General features: G+C 43.9%; 1 protein-coding gene across 2 annotated transcripts in view; it reads left to right on the top strand.

Annotated features, from left to right (window-relative positions):
* Window positions 1-18,282, top strand: part of COL20A1 (collagen type XX alpha 1 chain) — a 491,294-nt gene that overhangs the window by 457,912 nt on the left and 15,100 nt on the right. For both annotated transcript variants that reach the window (XM_086932816.1, XM_086932817.1), the window contains exons 39-41: window positions 9,686-9,874; window positions 10,370-10,447; window positions 11,630-11,785. In XM_086932816.1, the coding sequence (XP_086788942.1) occupies window positions 9,686-9,874; window positions 10,370-10,447; window positions 11,630-11,785 (423 nt within the window). The remainder of the gene's footprint in view (window positions 1-9,685; window positions 9,875-10,369; window positions 10,448-11,629; window positions 11,786-18,282) is intronic.

Here is an 18,282-nt window from a genome sequence, read left to right as displayed (position 1 = left end):
TTTTTTATTGTTTTTTGGAACATTTTGTACTTTTTTTTGCTTTTTTGAACAATTTTATATTTTTTTGGGAATTTTTATGGGGACAAACAAAAAACAGGGAATTGTACACGGCTCAACTGGAGCAAAAAAAATCTGAAAAAAATTAGGGTTTCTTCGGGCACTTGTGGTTATCACCAGCAACGCTGATGAGGGTAATACTCTTCTCACAATAAGTAATTGTTTTGCCACAATATATGCAAACAATTTTGTATCCACCAAACTTAGTTTGAATGTTTGGAACCATCTGCCTTGCCTCTGGACCCGATGGAGTGGGTTCTTTGGTTGTTGAGGTGCTGTCAGACGATTGTGGAAGGTTTCTGCACAGTTCTCTCACCTCTGCTGCAGAATAGTTATTGGGGTGCAATCGTTGCATGTGCCGAATCATTGTGTGATTCCCAAATGAATATTTTTTGGAAGGGTTCCCCCTGGATAGTACTGCGTTACAGATGAGACAGGTCACCTTTGCAGCGTTTACCTTCTTGAAACCCTTTGGGATTTCAAAAAACTCCCATATAAAGTGCTCCTTAGGTTTATATGGGGCTTTGTCTTCAGGCAGGAAATGCCTTCCCTGCCTTCTCTCCTCCTCCTCCTCCTCCTCTTCTTCTTGACCACCAATGTGTTGTTGTGGTGGTCCTTGTGGTGGTGGTGGTGGTGGTGCAGATGCTCCAGCTGCTGCTGCTACTGTAGCCATTTCTCTAACAATAGAAGCAGGTCTTCCTCACTCAAAGAATAAAGTGAGAATGAGGAAAAAAGGTGGTGGCTTTCATCATTTGGAAAACAAAACTGTCCTGAACCAATGAAAAGTGTTATTTTCAGGTCACATGACCCGGGCTTTCATCATTTGGAAACCAAAGCTGTTATGAACCAATGAAAAGTGTTATTTTCAGGTCACATGACCCGACGCGCTTACGCTACGCGCCCCGGGGCGCTTACGTAGCGCTTACGTATGCGCGTGGGTGCTTCCGGGTGCGCTTACGCCGTGCGTATCACGCGGACGCGGCTACGTGATACGTCACAATGATGTTTTCGTTCGCGGCAATAGCGCTAACGGGAAGCTCCCCGGTACGCGCACCGGGGCGGGTCGGATAACTGCGCTTTCCGGTGCGCTCCCCGGTACGCGCACCGGGAGCGCTCCAGGCTAAAAAAAAAAAAACATGAACAAAATACATTAAAAAAAATAGTATTACCTAAATATACATTATAGGATTCATTATAAAAAAATTACATTTCATAGCTATAGAAATTTGCTATTAAAAAACCTTTGAAATTCACTGAAAAAACCATAGCATTTAAAAAACCTATTAAATTCACTGAAAAATCCATAGGTTTCACACCAGTTATAGTTAGGAATTAGCATTTAAAAAACCTATTAAATTCCATGAAAAAACCATAGGTTTCACACCAGTTATAGTTAGCTGGAAATTTTACTGACATAAAACCATTCAAATTCCAACGTTATAGTTAGTTGGACTCACTATAACAAGCGCGCCTGCAATGCACTGCTGATGACGTCACATATTACACCACTCATGACATGGTCAGTGACATCACTCATGACATCACTGATGAGATATATATATATATATATATATATATATGCCAAGGTGTATTGAAGAATAAATGCATTTACAAGTGCCTAAAGGAATTATTTTGTAGGTGCATGACTGACTGTATAAGTGAGTGATTGAACATGTCTTACTGAATGCATGGGTTAGTGACTAAACTGTGTGAAAGTCTGTATTAGACTCTCCATTGGTGTGTAAGCAACTGCATGGGTTGCTGAATAGCTACATGAGTGTCTATATGGGTTATTGAGTTGTTGTCTGAGGTTCTGTATGGGTCCCTGGGTGTCTGTGTTGGTGGGTGGGTGTATGAGTCTGTGCATAGATGTCTGAGTGGGTGATTCAGTGGTTGTATGGATTAAAAAGTGCATCTGGAAAGGGCTGTATGGGTGAGTTAGTGTGTCTATGGGTGTGTTGGTGAGTGAATAAATGTCTCAGTGGTATATCTGTGACTAACTACATGTGTTTTAAGCCACTATATGTGAGTGTTGGAGTATATAAAAGAGTATACGTGAGACTACGTTATTTGAAGAGTGGGTGTATAAATAAGTGTCTGCTTCTATCAGTGATTGTATAAGACAGTAAATATGTGTTGGTATCTGTATAAATAAGTGATGTGGTATGTCTAAAAATAACGAAGTTGGTGTGTATAACTGTATACATGATTAAACAGGTATGTGATTGATTCTTTGCATTACTGACTAGGTGTGTGAGTAACTCTATGGATGAGTGGCAGAGTATGACTGCATGTATAGATGTATGAGTGCATATTATAGTCCTGTTTCGATGAGTAACTACATGTATAAGTGACTGGATATGTGTGTAGACTTAGGAGATAGTGAGTGCTATGTAGTATATGGCATTCTTCTGTGTATGGTTTCAAAAATAGTAGTCAGCATTTTAGAATGGGTGTATCAAAGTTTTTTTATTAGAGCAACAGTATGTGCATTAGATTGTCACATGGATGATGTCATGAGTGATGTCATCAGTGATGTCATTTGAGATGTCATCAGTGATGTCATCAGCGATGTCACTGACATCATCAGCAGTGCATTGCGGGCGTGTGAGTTATAGTGAGCTCAACTAACTAAAAGAGGCGAATTTCTCTGGTTTTATATGAGTCAAATGTTCAACTAACTATAACACCCCTGAAACCTATGTTTTTTCGTGAATTTCTAAGGTTTTTTAAATGCTAATTCCTAACTATAACGTGCCTGAAACTTATGGTTTTTTCAGTTGATATATATATATACTAGCAGCCCGTCCCGAAGTTTTCCGGGTATGAATTGCTGCCGGCCGATTGTCGCGCCCATTGGCCACGCCCCCAGAACACGAAATATTGCCCAATAAAAATTACCATAACAAATGCCTAAATCCTAATATGTGAGCGCCCTCCATAGAACTTCTGGCGGGAGGTGTGTCTAAAAGTGTATCTCGGTGCTGGCCATCAATGAGAGAGACCTGTGCATTTTTCAAATGGGTGGTGAAACAATATGAGTATGTTGCTGGAGATGTGGCCCGCCGTGCCAGCAATGTACTTACTGGGGAGGGATAGGCCTTTTCTTGCTATTTCCGTGGAGGCAGGCCTTGTTTCCGGTTGTGCATCGCGCGAGGCCTGTGCGCAACAGAAGTGGTAAATCTCCAGTGTGCGCATCAGGCGTCACCGGACAATAAGGCAAGATTAGATTTCCTGCACAATGGCCCCTGTTTGCGCTCCTTCCAGCCCTTGGGAATAGTGCCATGCCTGACCTACATACAGTAAAGCAGGTGCACGGCAGTGGGAGCGCGGGGCAAGCACACCCGGAGCTGGAATGTAAGCTCGCTTCTTTTTTTCTTGTAATGCCGCGCCCCGCACATGCCCACAGCACAGAATATGAGACATGGCATGAAGGGCGGAACGTACCACACGTTATCGTAATGCTGCGCCCCCAGCGCACGCCCACAGCACACGATATGAGACATGGCATGAAGGGCATAACGTACCACACGCCCCCAGCGTTTGTCACGCCCCCAGCACATGCCCACAGCACAACGCAGGCACGCCCACAAGGGACTACTTTGCTGGCACGGTTCTTTTACCTTCTAAATGTATTTGGTGGGCGTCTGCATAGCCTATGTCCTTCTGCTGCAACTGCCCTTTCCAACGCTGCATTGGGTGTTGCGATTGGTGCTGTGGTTACTGAGATTACCCGCCTCAAAGGTTTGGGCTCTCTCTTTATTATATTAGTATGGATGGATTGTCTGTTTTAGAAACTATTCCTTTCCACGATTAGGGCATATATTGCTGCTACAGTGATGTGCTGTCTATCTCACACTCTATCTACAGCTACTCATCTCCCTGCTTGGTTAGCCTTGGTATTTTGTTCCACAAAGGTGTGTCATGAAATCAGCAAGATGTATTCTATGCAGGTCTGCTTGATGGAGATGTGCCTCCTGTTGAAAACAGATATCTGCCTCCAAGTCATATAATTCCCATACAGTGTTCATCCATTTGATAGGGTTCTTGAAATCCTTGACATTATTGGTTGTGGCTATTAGTGGGTGTGTCCTAGGCATCAACCAAGTGTATGCTGCCGTTCGCTATGTCAGGCCATCTATCTGTGCCCCTGTGAGTCATGTGTGGGCCTGTCTTGCTTCTCTGACTTGACTGGTTTCTACTCCTGTACCACCCACCCAACTCTAATATGTCCCTAGATTTTGAACATTTCCACCTTGAAAAGCAAAAGGGATTAAACTTTTACCAACTCCGCAAGTAGTCCATTTCCTTACTTCTAGTTTTGACTCAACACATTACTCTCCACTTGCACCCTTACTTCAGTCGCTTGAGTTTAGTCTGAGGCGATCTAGTGTAGATTGGGATTATGAGCCCTGTCCCCCCAAAGGCACTCCCCACTGGCATCATTCACCGCAATCCCCCCATACACACACACACACAGACACTCAGACTACTTACCCACTGTCTGTCAGTTTCAGTATGTGCTTATCACACAGATCTTCTGTATTGTGGCTTCATTTCGCTCCTTTCATCTGAAGGATTGTTGTCTGCCTTCCGACTGGAACGTCACTCTTAGCGGGTCACCCCAGCAGTATTTGATGTTTTTTAATGTCAGAAAATCTGTAATTGGCTTAACAGCTTTTTGTTTTGCGATTGTGGTGGGAGAGAGTTCTTGAAAGAGTACTATCTTCCCCCTATTAAACAATATCGGCCCTCCCTGTCATGCTTTGGAAATTATATCTTCCTTTTCCACAAAGAAGTGAAACTGTGCCACTACATCTGGGAGCGGGGTTCCTGCTTGTGATATTGCAGGCTGTCTGTGTGCCTTGTCTATTCTTTTTGGCTCTTTTATTCTGTCTAATATGGCATAATAGGGGCTAGAGCAATATTGCTACAGGTCGGTGCAGGCTGTTTTGCAGGGGATTCTGCAAATTTGATTTTACCTACAGCAATACTCCAGCTCTTCACAATTCCCCTGCAGAATCACATGATGTTCCTCGAGCACCTACATGCATCTTTGAAGTCGCATGTGCTTGTTTATTTGTAAAGGGTTTGGGGGGCACTTGTTCAGCCCTTTGATGTAACTGCGGGCATAGGGTGCATGGTATTCATTCTGCTGTACCTGCCAGTTATGCAAATCTGTGTGCACGACTCCAGACAGGGCGAACAGAGGTTGTCCGGGGGTCCCCCTTTGCGCACCCGCCACCTTCAGGGCCCCTAATTAGCTGCACACAGTTCACCGCTCCTCCCCACACTGGATGGGGTATTTGTTTAGAATCAAGTGTCCACTTTTTAACATACACGCTAGATGCCAACCTTTCACCTCAGCCTAAGTATTCCCATGTTGGCACACATGACGATACTGCAACTGAGTTATGAATTAATTTGCCCAGGATTACTTATGTTTGAAGCTAGAACGCTGTGATTTGGACTCTTGTCTTCTCTGCCTCTGAAATCGAAACTGCCATTTGAGTGGGGAGGTATAAGCTTTGGCAAAAAAGGGGCACAACTTCACTGGTGTCACCAACGGGCCTTTGCCCACCCAGTTTCTTCTCATGTGCCTATTTGCTGGCCCATTCTTTTGCTAAAGATGTGAGGAGAAAGACGGTCTTTAGAACCATTAGGGCGGACATTCTTTATCAGGAATGCAAGAGGCTGGTAGTGATTGACAGGGACCAGTTGCTGGTAGCCTGCCTGCACATGGACAGGGGAGCAGCTGTCTCCGGCGTCTCTTTCTGCTTCAAGAACACACACTTTGCTGTTCGGTAAGGTAAAATTAAACGTTTAGCAAAGCTTCATGTCTGCCTCATTGTTGTTAAAACAGCATCGGGTTTTATGCATGCGGTACTTGTGTGTAAGCTTGTGTTTTTTTGTTTTTGGGCATATCGGTTTTCTCCGGGAGAGCAAGATACTTAAAAAAAAAACTCGACGTTTTTGGTATTTCTTATTTTGCTAAAAGCACTCGCTTGTCTGCAGGATTTTAGGACGGACGATCCTCCCCTCGCTTCACCTACCTCATCCTGAGTTCCTCGCTCCTGTCCGCTGCTCCTCGACTGCCTCGCTCTCCTGTCCACGTTTTTTGTATTTCTTATTTTGCTGTAAGCCCTCGCTTGTCTGCAGGATTTTAGGACGGATGATCCTCTCCTCACTTCACCTACCTCAGCCTGAGTTCCTCGCTCCTGTCCGCTGCTCCTCGACTTCCTTGCGCTCCTGTCCGCCACTCCCCACCCCCCATGATTTCAGCACGTACGTTCACGTCGTTAGCACACAGGGCCGGCGCTACTTCCAAGGGACTACATTTTTATGAATGTATATTTTTTATAGGACGTATATTTTTTGGGTATATATAGCCTATGTCACTCTGCAGACCCTGACAATTCTAATGATGTATTGTGTGTGTGGTTCCCGAGTTTACCCGCCTCAAAGGTTCAAAGTTCTTACTTTATAATAGTAGTATATATATATATATATATATATATATATATATATATATATATTTATATATATAGTGATGAAATGCACAACGTGGAAACAGAAAAGCTGTGATATATATATATATATATATATATATATATATATATATACACACTCCGCTTCCCCTATACCCATCATACCACAGACACTGCCCTCCAACCCTCCTGCCCTAACCACCACCCTGTTGGCATCAATGTGGCCTTTGGTCACATCACAGACCAAACATATTGGGCCCTGGAAAAATGTTTGCGAGTACCCATGGTCCGAATCGTCACACTTATAGCCATGTGATGGTTAATAGCTGTGTATGTACTGACATAGGCAGTGCAGGCAGTGGCAATGGGTACTTCAAGCTGCATTGGCCTTCTGACAAAGGCTCTGCCACTTATTATTTTTTTTTACAAATTAGGCACTGCCAACAGGAGACTTTCTGATAGAACAGTGCATTTGAAAGTGAAAAGCCGGAATGGCAGAATTGTTAGGGTAGGGTCATGACTTTTAGTGTGTAAAAATCTCATGAAATTATGTCTATAATGAAAAATTTTGTGCTGCGGGCTCTAGCATTTATTTGACGTGAACAAAGGTCCGGGGCATAATTAGAGTTATAAACAATTTTTTATATAGAACACAATAGGGACTATATATTTAACCTGTCCAGCCGGACCAGGATTTTTATTTAGATACAATCAAAACAATAAATTGAATACAAAAAGTAATTGCTTATAGTAGGGCGGCACAATCCTGTACCATACTAGTGAGAGGAACAGAGAATAGAAGCAAGAATTAAAGAGGAAATATTCACAGGCAAGGAAAAAGACCAACCTGGACACTTTTAAATCAGTGTAAGCAGTGTTCTCCAGAGTGGAGCATACAAATTGATACACAATGGTTACATGTATGTCCACTTAAAAGAGTCGACGTTTCGATCCATTGCTCAAATCGTTAAGGATCATCATCAGGACTGTAAACACAATTGAATTGCCTGGGGAATAATATTACGCCTGTTTGTGGAAGGAACAGGGAGGAAAAAGAACAATAAAGTTTTTCAGAAATCAAGGACTGAGTAGTCAGCATTTTGAAGGATATGCACACATTTACAGTACTCGGAACCGCAGTGAACTCTTCAGGTGCATGTGCACAGGTGAGTTAAAAATGGGAGAAGTGTTTTGTAAAAAACTACGCGTGAATCGATCCGTTTGGCATGAACCGCGTGAGTGCTGAACGAGAATTGGAAAAAAGCTGCGAGTTATTAAGTCCATACTAACATTTCCACGTAAGGGGCATCTGTTCATGCAAGGCTGTGACTGGTGTCAAAATTGGAGACATGGATATGAGGGCGTGAGAGCTAAGGGCAGGTATGGTGGATTCCAGCAAGCATTTGGATCACTAAAGGCACTGTGGGGCTTACCTCGGGTGAGACGGTTAGCAGGGCTAAGATTAGCGTATAGAGCCAAGACCAATTGAGGTCGCTTGGGCTGAAGTAAGTTAGAGGCTTGCGCTGTAGAGGAAAAAACGGAGTTAGATCGCTCATTAGCGATGGCGGGAATTGCGTGCATTAATTCACGCGGGCGCCGGTATCAAAGGACCTACCATGAAAATAATCGGTAAGCAGCGTGTTAAGGAGTAGAGGCTGCTTGTTATGGAAATCCTTCACGGCAGCTGGCGGTCTTCGTTTGATGGAAATACGCTAGTAGAAGGAAAGGTCGAGGTTTGGGGAAGCGGGGTGAAGGGAAGGAGAAAGTGGGGGAGCCACAATCGGAACATTATATGACTTACCGATGTGTTTGAACAATGTCAGGATCCACGGCAGTGAGGGGGCGTGAGGACGCCGATGCGGTCTTGCCAAATGGTAAGCCTAGTGAAGAGAGCGCAACCATGTGGATAAGCCCTGGAAGCGGCAGTCATGTGACCACGAGCATAGGTCACGTGTCTATGGGAGTGGGTGGAGCATGAGCATGCAACCGTGGGGGCCATCTTAGAATGGTGAATGATGGAGGTGAATTGGATCTTAAAAACAGAATTTGTGCATTAAAATACGGCGCAGGTGAGGAACAACTATTCGTGACCTTCAATAAACAACTTATGGTTCATAACATGGAGAGCCGATCATACATTCACATTTTGGGGGAAATATGACAGTGGTAAACGAACAGTTTCTGATGTCTGCCCAGACAATGGAGCCAGGGCATGTCGGCAATTCAAAATGTTCATTCAAGTGCGGTCAAGTTCATTTGAGGGTTGCAGATTAGAGCAAGGTAGTCCAGTCCTCACTCCTGTTCAGGCCGGTCCGTATGGTGTCAAATTGGATTATGCTCTTAAGTTCCTCCCGTCGCTGGCTCTAGCATTGTCATTTTTATTATTCCATGGCCTTTGCCGTGTCCGAAAGTCACATCAGATGCCTGCAGGAGACTCGTTTGAACAGAAAATATCTCTATGTGAGGCATTTACTGTGCAAACCAGTGTTCCACGCTTGAATATTATGCAAAATCACACAAAGTGAAATTCTCCGAAATTTTGCTCTCTTAAAATTTGCATATTTTGTAGATGTCAGCGAGGCAATTGACATTTTTCTGGGCCTACTATGACCTTAATGTGTGACAAACACTGCCTCGGAAGTGGTTAATTTGTAAAATAATAAGTGCCAGGGCCCTGACCAGGAGGCCACTGCAGCTTGCACCACCCTTCGCCCCTGCCATCACTGCCAAAACAACCACTAACCATCACTCACGCCTGCAAGTGAGACAGTTCAGATTATTCCAGGTCCCCAAAGCTAAAGGAATTGCTGAGGAGGCAAGTATTAGTAATTTTTTATGTATAATGTATTCCTAAACAACCTTTGTTCTGCTCATCTCTAAATTAGATGAGTAGTGCCACCATGTGGCAGACAGTCATAAGTGTAGTGTTGACAATTAAGTGCCGGTGCTGAGCACCGGCAACCACTGGCTCAAATTAAGCACTGCTGCCATACTCTGTCACAGTTCAGGATGACGGGCCTATCAATATATTTCCTTATTTAGCTGTCTGTTAGTCTACCCTAACTCACTTCAACTGCTGCCTTGAATTTGACGTCATCATGTCAAAGTCTAATCATTCATCTCCTTCCCTTCCCCCTCAGCTCACCTCTTGAAGCTGGACGCCTTCCTGGAGGAACGGAACAAGCCGCCAGTCCCAGTCCGGAAAGAGGACCTGACTCCAGGACCACCAGGGACCCCAGGGCTACGAGGCCGGCCAGGTGCCCGAGGCGAGGTCGGTGACGATGGGACACCAGGCCCACCTGGCAAGAGCGGATATCCAGGAGAAAGAGGTACATACGACCGTTCTCTGGTGGTCACGTTAGCTAGCTGTTGAGGTGAGTGGAGGGCAGAAGCTTGCTTACGGAAGACATGTTGGCGCTAATGTTGGCGCTAAAGCAAACAGCCACAGGTTTCCAGTAGCTGAGCGATGATAGTGACGTAAATAGGATGCTCTTTGAAGTATTGTTTATATCAGCTATAAAGCTGCAGACATTGCCACTCTCTCCTCACTCAATCTCCTCCCTCCGTATCTGCCCCTGAGGTGGAACATACATTTCTACATGTGAACAGCGCGGAGGCTGCTGGGAAATTTCCTCGAGCCCCTCCCTTCTAGAGGTCATGATTTGAGAATCCGACAAGAAAAACAACCTTCCGGCTTCCGAGGTTGATACATTTAGTTCCTTAAATTGTTTACAGGTAGCATCTGTTTTTATAGGGCATAGAAGCGGCAGAAGTTCTAGTTGAAACGCTATAATTAGGAGTTATTTTCGTGTTACTCCCCACAGGAAGACCTGGCAACAAGGGTGAGAAGGGCATCCCCGGACTGAGAGTGGAGGGCACTCAGGGCCCAGGCGGGATTGCAGGTAAGTGCAGCCTCAAGAGGGCACTTCATGTGCAGGCCTTCAGTTAATCACTCTTTCTGGTGTGTGTGTGTGTGTGTGTGAGTGTGTGTGGCTGTGTGTGTATATATATATATATATATATATATATATATATATATATATATATCACCAGGAGTCTAGTTCTAATGCCCATCCCGAGAGACTGACTGAATACTGGGAGTGTGAGGGATCAGGAGAGGTGCTGAAGTGCATTACTGACTGAGTATCTCACTCTGTGGGTGAGAGAGGGAATACCCACGATTGTGAGAGAGGAGTGACTGAGTGAGAAGCTAAGTGGAGTGCCAGGCAGGTGCCACCAATGAGTGTGGATAATAAACCGTTGAAAAGAGGATGCGAGGGATGGTGAGTGAGCATGTGATAGATTTGGTCAGTGACAGAGTCGATGAGAAGCTGAGTGATTGAGTGACTGGATGAGTGAGTGCCTCAGTGGCTGATTGGCTGCTGAGGTGATGGTGTGCACCGCAGATGTCCGAGTTTCTGAATGACTTGCACTGAAATTTGAATGAGTGATACATGATGTGATCCAAGATATATCTATGGAGGGGAGTGGATAAGTGCAAGCATGAGTGATTTTATAGGGCATAGAGAATGGTGCAGTATGAAGGAGAGTGTGAAAATAGAATGGGTGAGCATATTGAGTGTTTTATTCCGGCATAAAGTGAGTGAGAAGGATGAAGGGCTGAATGAATAATCCCTTTGTGGTGACTGGTTACTTAACTGGCACAGGTATTAACTGTACACTGTGTGATAGCGAGAATCTTATCATGAAACCGCAAAAGTGAGTTTGTGTTGTAGTGACTTCACGAGACAATATATGTGATTTATATTTGGTAATAGTGCAAATGAGGGTTTCAATTATTGAATGGCCGATAGAGGAGTGAATTAGCGAGTCACAGAGTGTATTAGAATACACATGTGTAGTTGATGATGTCACAGCATGTGGCAAGATGCGGACCTAGTTGACTCTGAGACTGAGTCACTGGCTGGAGTGCCTTGGTTTAGGACTGAGCCTGGGTGCAAGTGTAAATGTGAACCCCTGACTGCCTCTAGGTCAGACTGGGTGAGGATGGTTATATGCAGTGAATCACTCACAAAACTGCCTGTAATTTGTGCACTCTTCTCTCTGCCTCCACTTTATGACAGGTCCTCCTGGGGAAGAAGTTGAAGGTAAGCAGGGCCCCAAGGGCTCCTCAGGATTCCCAGGACCTCCGGGCGCCCCTGGACCTCAAGGACAGCGCGGTGAGCTGGGCCCCCCTGGGACTTGCGACTCTTCAGGATGCCGAGGTACCAGGACGGAAGGTACGTATGACATCAGCAGGAGACAAGGCCTGGATTTCAACTGTCCAAATTGTGGCCATCAGAATGGGCATGCATTAGCACCGCAGCCAGGGCGACTGACGCTGGATGCTGGGGATCACGGTTCAATCCCTGGCTCTGGCGGCAGGGGTCTGCCCAGCACCATGCGACTCTGGGCAATAGCTCTCTTAATCTTCCCAACGGACCCCAGCACCGAGATACCCCTTCGGGGGTGATTCGTGCGCTATACAAGTACTGGGTTTATTTATTTATTTATTATTCTTTTTTTAATTATATTTATTATTTTCCATGTTGCACACACTTTATACATTATACATTGTTCAGCATTAATACTTCATGCTTCATAGCTAAATAAGCTCTATTACAAGATATACAAATATTTAATTACGCATTTCCACAGACATTATTTATATTTCTTACTTTACCACTAATGAACATTAAGCCCTTCTTGGGTCTACCTGCGGCCCAAATCCTTCCTTCCACCTACTTATGGGTTGCCATATTCTTAAGCCTAATGTCCTTCCCCTTTTCCCTTTTCGTGCATAGATATTCTTCTCCATATTATATGCATTCAGCAGATTAGCCAGCCAGGTTTGTAGTGCCGGTGGACTTTTGTCAAGCCATGCCCTTGCTAAGGTCAATCTGTATACTGACATTGCCACGAACAGAAATTCCTGCTGTGTGTCAGCTCCTTCCATACCCAGACCTAAGATTATCCGAGCTGGGCTAAGTTTGATTTGAATCCCCAATGATCTGTCTAGAAAACCCTTGATGTCTCTGACTAGCGTATGTAGTTGAGGGCAGGTAGCAAATATGTGAATACTATCAACTTCGTTAGCGTTGCATCGGGGACAGTTTGTACCCATGGTCCCGCCCCATTTAGCTATCTTAGCGGGGGTATGATAAAGTGAATACAGAGTTTTATAATGTTGTGACTGCATGGAGGATGAACACAATATAGTACGGCCTAGGTCCAGTGATTTCTTAAACCACCCTACTTCCACGTTAAGTTTTTCCGCCCATTTATTACCCACTTTTCCTAAGTCATCAGTTTTCCCTTTAACCAAACAGGCATAAAAAGACCTAATGGTGTGATCCCCCAAAAGTCTGATTTTTTCCAGTATCTCATTCCTACTCGCTCCAACTGACCCCCCCTGTTTTATTATTCAAAAAACTCCTGACCTGGAGATACTTGAAAAAGCCTCTGTTATCGATACCATGCTTAGTTCCTAGATCTGCGAACTGTACCATCACCTCTGCATCAAATAAGTCCCCAATCTGGACGATACCGTTATTTACCCATTCTAACATTACTTCATCTGCGAAGATTGCTTGAGGAAATGACCTGTTTTTATAGAGTCTAATATATCTATTGTATTTCCCCAATTTACTTCTTTTCAAGAAGGCAATCCAGATCTTGACTGCAGCGGAAAGTGTCTTAAACCTGGTTCTTTTAAAGTAGCCAAAATCGATACAATTTAAGAAGCAGTTTCCCGCATCTGTCCCTAACACCGTAGCATATACTTTCGTAGACAGGTTATTAACTCTTTGATCCAGATCTGTTCCTCCTATTAACCCTTGCATATATTGTAGGGCAGCTGCCATGTAGTATAACCTGAAGTCCGGTGCTCCCCACCCCCCCTTTCTCTTGGGAGCGTGATGTATCTATATGCCCTACGCGTCTTCCCATGTGCCCAGATGAATCTGTTGCACATTGCCTCTAGTGTGTTAAACCATTTATTTTCAAAGAATAAAGAGATCGATCTGAAAAATTTAAGTAATTTGGGGAGAATCAACATCTTAATAACGTTGGTGCAGCCCATCAACGATAAGTGTAAGTTGTTCATCCTTATTAGATCCATTTTTACTCTTGTCATCAGTGGATCCATATTTATCTCTACCACCATATCAAGATTTGCTGATATTGCCACCCCCAAGTACACGGCTGAACCAACTACTCTTGCGTCGTTACACACTGAATATCTATTTTCAACAATCTGTGTCTTAGATTTGTTCAGTTTGTATCCCGAGATTTGACCGAAACATTCCGCCTCTGCTTCAATCTCCCTAATGGCGATGGAGGGGTTTGGTGTCAAAATTGCAACGCCATCCGCATACGCAAGAGTTTTTATTACACAGCCGTTTATATTTATCGGAGCAATCTGTGGATTCTGTTCCAGCCTGTGTAGATAGGGATCCAAGTATAGTGCAAACAGGAGGGTGGATGACGGGCAGCCCTGCCTAGTCCCTCTACAGATCTTGACTGCTGCCGAATATCCCCTATTGACCCTAATATTAGCCATTGGGTTGATATACAGGGTCTGTATGGCCTTGATGAAGCCCTCCCCAATTCCGTTCCACCTCATGGCTGACCATAGGTATCCCCAGGAGACCCTATCAAATGCCTTCTCTGCATCTAGAAACAGCGCTGCCATGGGGTCTCCAAGGGTACCTGCTACATGAAACATGGTAATGGCCTGCCTGATGTGCTGTGTTGTTTCTTTTCCTGGGATAAACCCATGCTGGGAGGGACTAACCAAACCCTCAACCACCCCTGCTAATCTTTTAGCTAGTATCTTTGAGTAGACCTTGACGTCGGCGTTCATCAATGTAATTGGGCGATACGAGTTTGGTTCGGATATGGGTTTACCTTTCTTTGGTATTACGATGATGTTGGCTGCTCTCCATGACTCAGGGACGGATTCACCCTTTTGTGCCATTACCATGATATTAAACATGTCCCCTATGATCACTGTTTGGAATATTTTAAAGAATTCCACTGGGATCTGGTCCGGCCCTGCTGCCTTCCCCGAGGGAAGACTGCCAAGAGCAGTGACCAGTTCCTCTAACCGGAATCCAGAATCTAACTCCTCCTTTTCAATTGCGGAGAGCACCGAAGGAGTCGCCTCGCTCAGACATTTTTCTATCTCTTCTATCTATTTATTTATTATTCAATGTAGAAAATGATATCAAATAAGTTGGTTCGTGTGTTTGGTTACAATAGTTTTTTCATTATAATTATTCTTTTCCACCAGGTCAATGTTTTATTATTTTTCTTGTTCTGAGCCAGTTGAGCCAGTGTGCATTCCTGCCTGTCGACATAGCGCCGAAACCCAGAGTGGGTAGCTGCCATGCTTTATAAGCTTTTAACTTAACTTGTTGGTGCTGTCTGTCATTAACAGCCAATCACAACCCCTGTGATGACCCTCGAATCGCTATTAAAAATATGAATGGATGCATCTAAGTTGCCATGCAAGGATGCTGCATTATCCCTACATTGCAAAAGGAACCAATGTTTGTCAATAAAGCCCACCATCCATAAATGTTCTAGTACAACCACTAGCCTCTCAAATTGTAATTGTAAATGTATTTATACAGCGCTTATGACCCCTGACAAGGCATTTAGGCGCCTTTTTTGGCAAGTAACATGTTGCTCCGGAACCCAAGACTCTGAAACCCAAGATTAGTAGTTAGTAAGTTAGTAAAAAAATAAATATTTTTTTCTTGTGCATTGGTTGTGTTAGGTTTGTGATCTTGATTTCATGCGTGTTTATTAGATTTTGGAGTAGGGATAGATGAAAGGAATGGGTTTGAAAAGGGGGAGCTTGGACTAGGGATAGAATGATAGGAAAGGATTTGTAAATGGTAAGTAGTAAGCTTTTTGATAAGTTGTGGTCCTGTGTGCTTGCTAGGTGGGTTGGATGGCTAAAAAAGAGGTGACAATTTGAGAAGGATGTTTGTGATTTCCTAGTAGTAAGAAAGGTTTGGATGAGACAGAAGGGGAGGAATTGTAAGTATATACAACAATAGAAGAGAGGTTACATGTGTCTCAAAAGCCACAGGGACGGAGCCATGTAAAGAAAATATTAGCCAGCCCGATTTGGGAGGATAGGAAAGCCATCACACACCGACCTGGTCAGTGTCATGCTTCATCATAGGGCCCCACCTCGGAGGCCGAATGCCTCCTCGGTGTGCTTCGACGCCAGGAGACTGCGGAGCAGGTTTTGTGAAAAGGCGTGCAGTGAAAAAAGATAAAGTAAAAGTGTCTAAAGGGTATCTCAAAAGGTATTTTATTGGTAGATCCCTGTAACACAGTTAAAATTGGTCTTATGTGTCTGAATTAACAGCCAAAGGTAATGAATTGGTTAATTCAGAGTAGTTTAGTCAGTCAGCCTTTTCACAAAACCTGCTCCGCAGTCTCCTGGCGTCGAAGCACACCGAGGAGGCATTCGGCCTCCGAGGTGGGGCCCTATGATGAAGCATGACACTGACCAGGTCGGTGTGTGAGGGCTTTCCTATCCTCCCAAATCGGGCTGGCTAATATTTTGTTTACATGGCTCCGTCCCTGTGGCTTTTGAGACACATGTAACCTCTCTTCTATTGTCGTATATCCTTAACTGGGGACTAAGAGAGTGTTTCTCGCTTTCCCTGTCTCTCTCATTGTTTCTCTATAGGAATTGTAAGTAGTCAACTCTGCTAAAGTTGTTTTAGTCGTCCTAAAAGGGACTGCGCTATTGCTTAGAACAAAATGGGGTGTTGAAACAGGGAAAGTAAGTTTTTTGCTTAGGAGGAGATGTGGTTTAGTGGTTAAAGTGCCAATTATAGAAGTAAGGGCCATGTGTACAAAAATCTGAATTACGAATTGCTGGGCTTAACAAATCATAATTAAGAAATCACAGTTTCTAATGTAAGAAAATGTACATCTATTACATTGTGATTCCTAGTGAGTCGCAAAATCGACCTTCCTCACGAATATTATTGAGGTAGATGGGGTCTTGCGACCCATTAGGAATTTTAGCCATCAAAGGGATGGTGGCATGCTGGGGTCAACAGGCTACCATATCTGTGACTGCTTTTTAATAAAGCAAACTTTTTTTTTTTAAAGCTGTCCGTTTTTCTTAAAGGAAAACAGAACGCGTTCAAAAAATTGGAAATTAAACTTTTGAGTTTAATTTTGTAAGAGTAGGCAGTGGTCCGTGGGACCACTGTCAGCTCTTAAAAATATTTTTGTTCACATTCTCAAAGGGGAAGCAGTCCATTGTGGACCCCTTCCCATTTGAGAAAGGTTATCACTAACTTTTAGTAGTTGGTAGAACATTTTGTGACTGTGGGATGAGCAATTAGCGGCTATCTTAGGTGCCATTCAACATAGGGACCATCTCATATGCGGACGATATGCAGTTAATTCTGGTCCTAGACAAAAACTCCACACAGGCGAAAGGAAACTTCCGCTCATGTCTTACAGCCACTTTTCAGGGGATAAATATCAACTACCTAAAGAGCAACTCTGAAAAGACGGAAATACTACCTCTAGGACAAGGGAACACCTTCTCCCCCCGACATTTGGTGGCCAGCTAACACTCCCCCTCCTCCAAACACAGTAAAAGTGGTTAGAAATCAAATTTGATGATACATTATCCTTCAAACAGCAATCACTGGCAGTAGCTGGAATCTGTTTCCATATCATAAAATCTCTCGAAACGTTTTCCGATCTACTTCGAATTTCAGCCAGACAGGCAGTTGCTGTGGCCCTAATCAACTCCGGATTGGATTACTGCAACAGCCTGTATGCAGGGGCCAATAAGTCAGTTTTGTGCAGACTACAAATGGTCCAACACGCGGCAGTACGTCTGGTGCTCAAATGGCCCAGGAGGTCATCTGCATTACTCTGGCTCGCCATTCATAAAAGAGTCCTGTTTAAGATCCCAATCATCACTTTCAGAATATTTCACTCCTCAGGACCACACTACCTTCGGCCTAGATTCACGCATTACATTTCCTCCCGGAGTCTCAGATCATCGAACGCTAACCTGTTAAAACCACCAGCGTTTAGATATGTTTCGAAAGGAGGAAAATCATTTGCAGTGATAAGGACTAAAGTATGGAACCAACTCCCCAACGAGCTCCGTCAGATCCAATCTGAAACGCTCTTCAGGAAGGACCTAAAAACTTGGATCTTTTCATCCTCCAATGCACTCTGCAGAACTCTTATCTAACTCTTTGCTCGCTTGCAGCTACCCATTTTCTATTCAGGAATCCGCATAGTGCCATGATGCTCCTCGGAGTGATATCTGCGCTCTACAAATGTCTGTTTACATTCCATGACATTACTGTAATTCGGTCGCAAAACAATAATGCATACCTCTGCAATTTGGTAATTGGAAGGGATGGCCTAAACACGCCCCTTCCACATACCAAATCGCTAACCAAATTTCAATTCATTAATAAGTTGTCAAATCACAATTTGCCATTTTTACATACCAAAATGCATTTTTACATAACAAAATGCAGTTTTGCATTCGCAAATGGACTGATTCTGCGATTCGGCCCACTGGCAACCATAAAAAAGTTCTGCACATCTAGTCCCAAGTTCTAAACATAGGTTCTCTAGTTTGCCACTACTGTCCTTAATACATACAAATACAATACATCCATACATTGTTTCTATACAAACAAATATTAAGATCAGTTATGAAGGA

This window comes from Lissotriton vulgaris, chromosome 7 (genome assembly GCF_964263255.1).
Source record: "Lissotriton vulgaris chromosome 7, aLisVul1.2, whole genome shotgun sequence".
Classification (NCBI taxonomy): domain Eukaryota; kingdom Metazoa; phylum Chordata; class Amphibia; order Caudata; family Salamandridae; genus Lissotriton; species Lissotriton vulgaris.
Note: the sequence above shows the minus strand (reverse complement) of the source record. Positions and strands in the feature narration are given on the sequence as shown.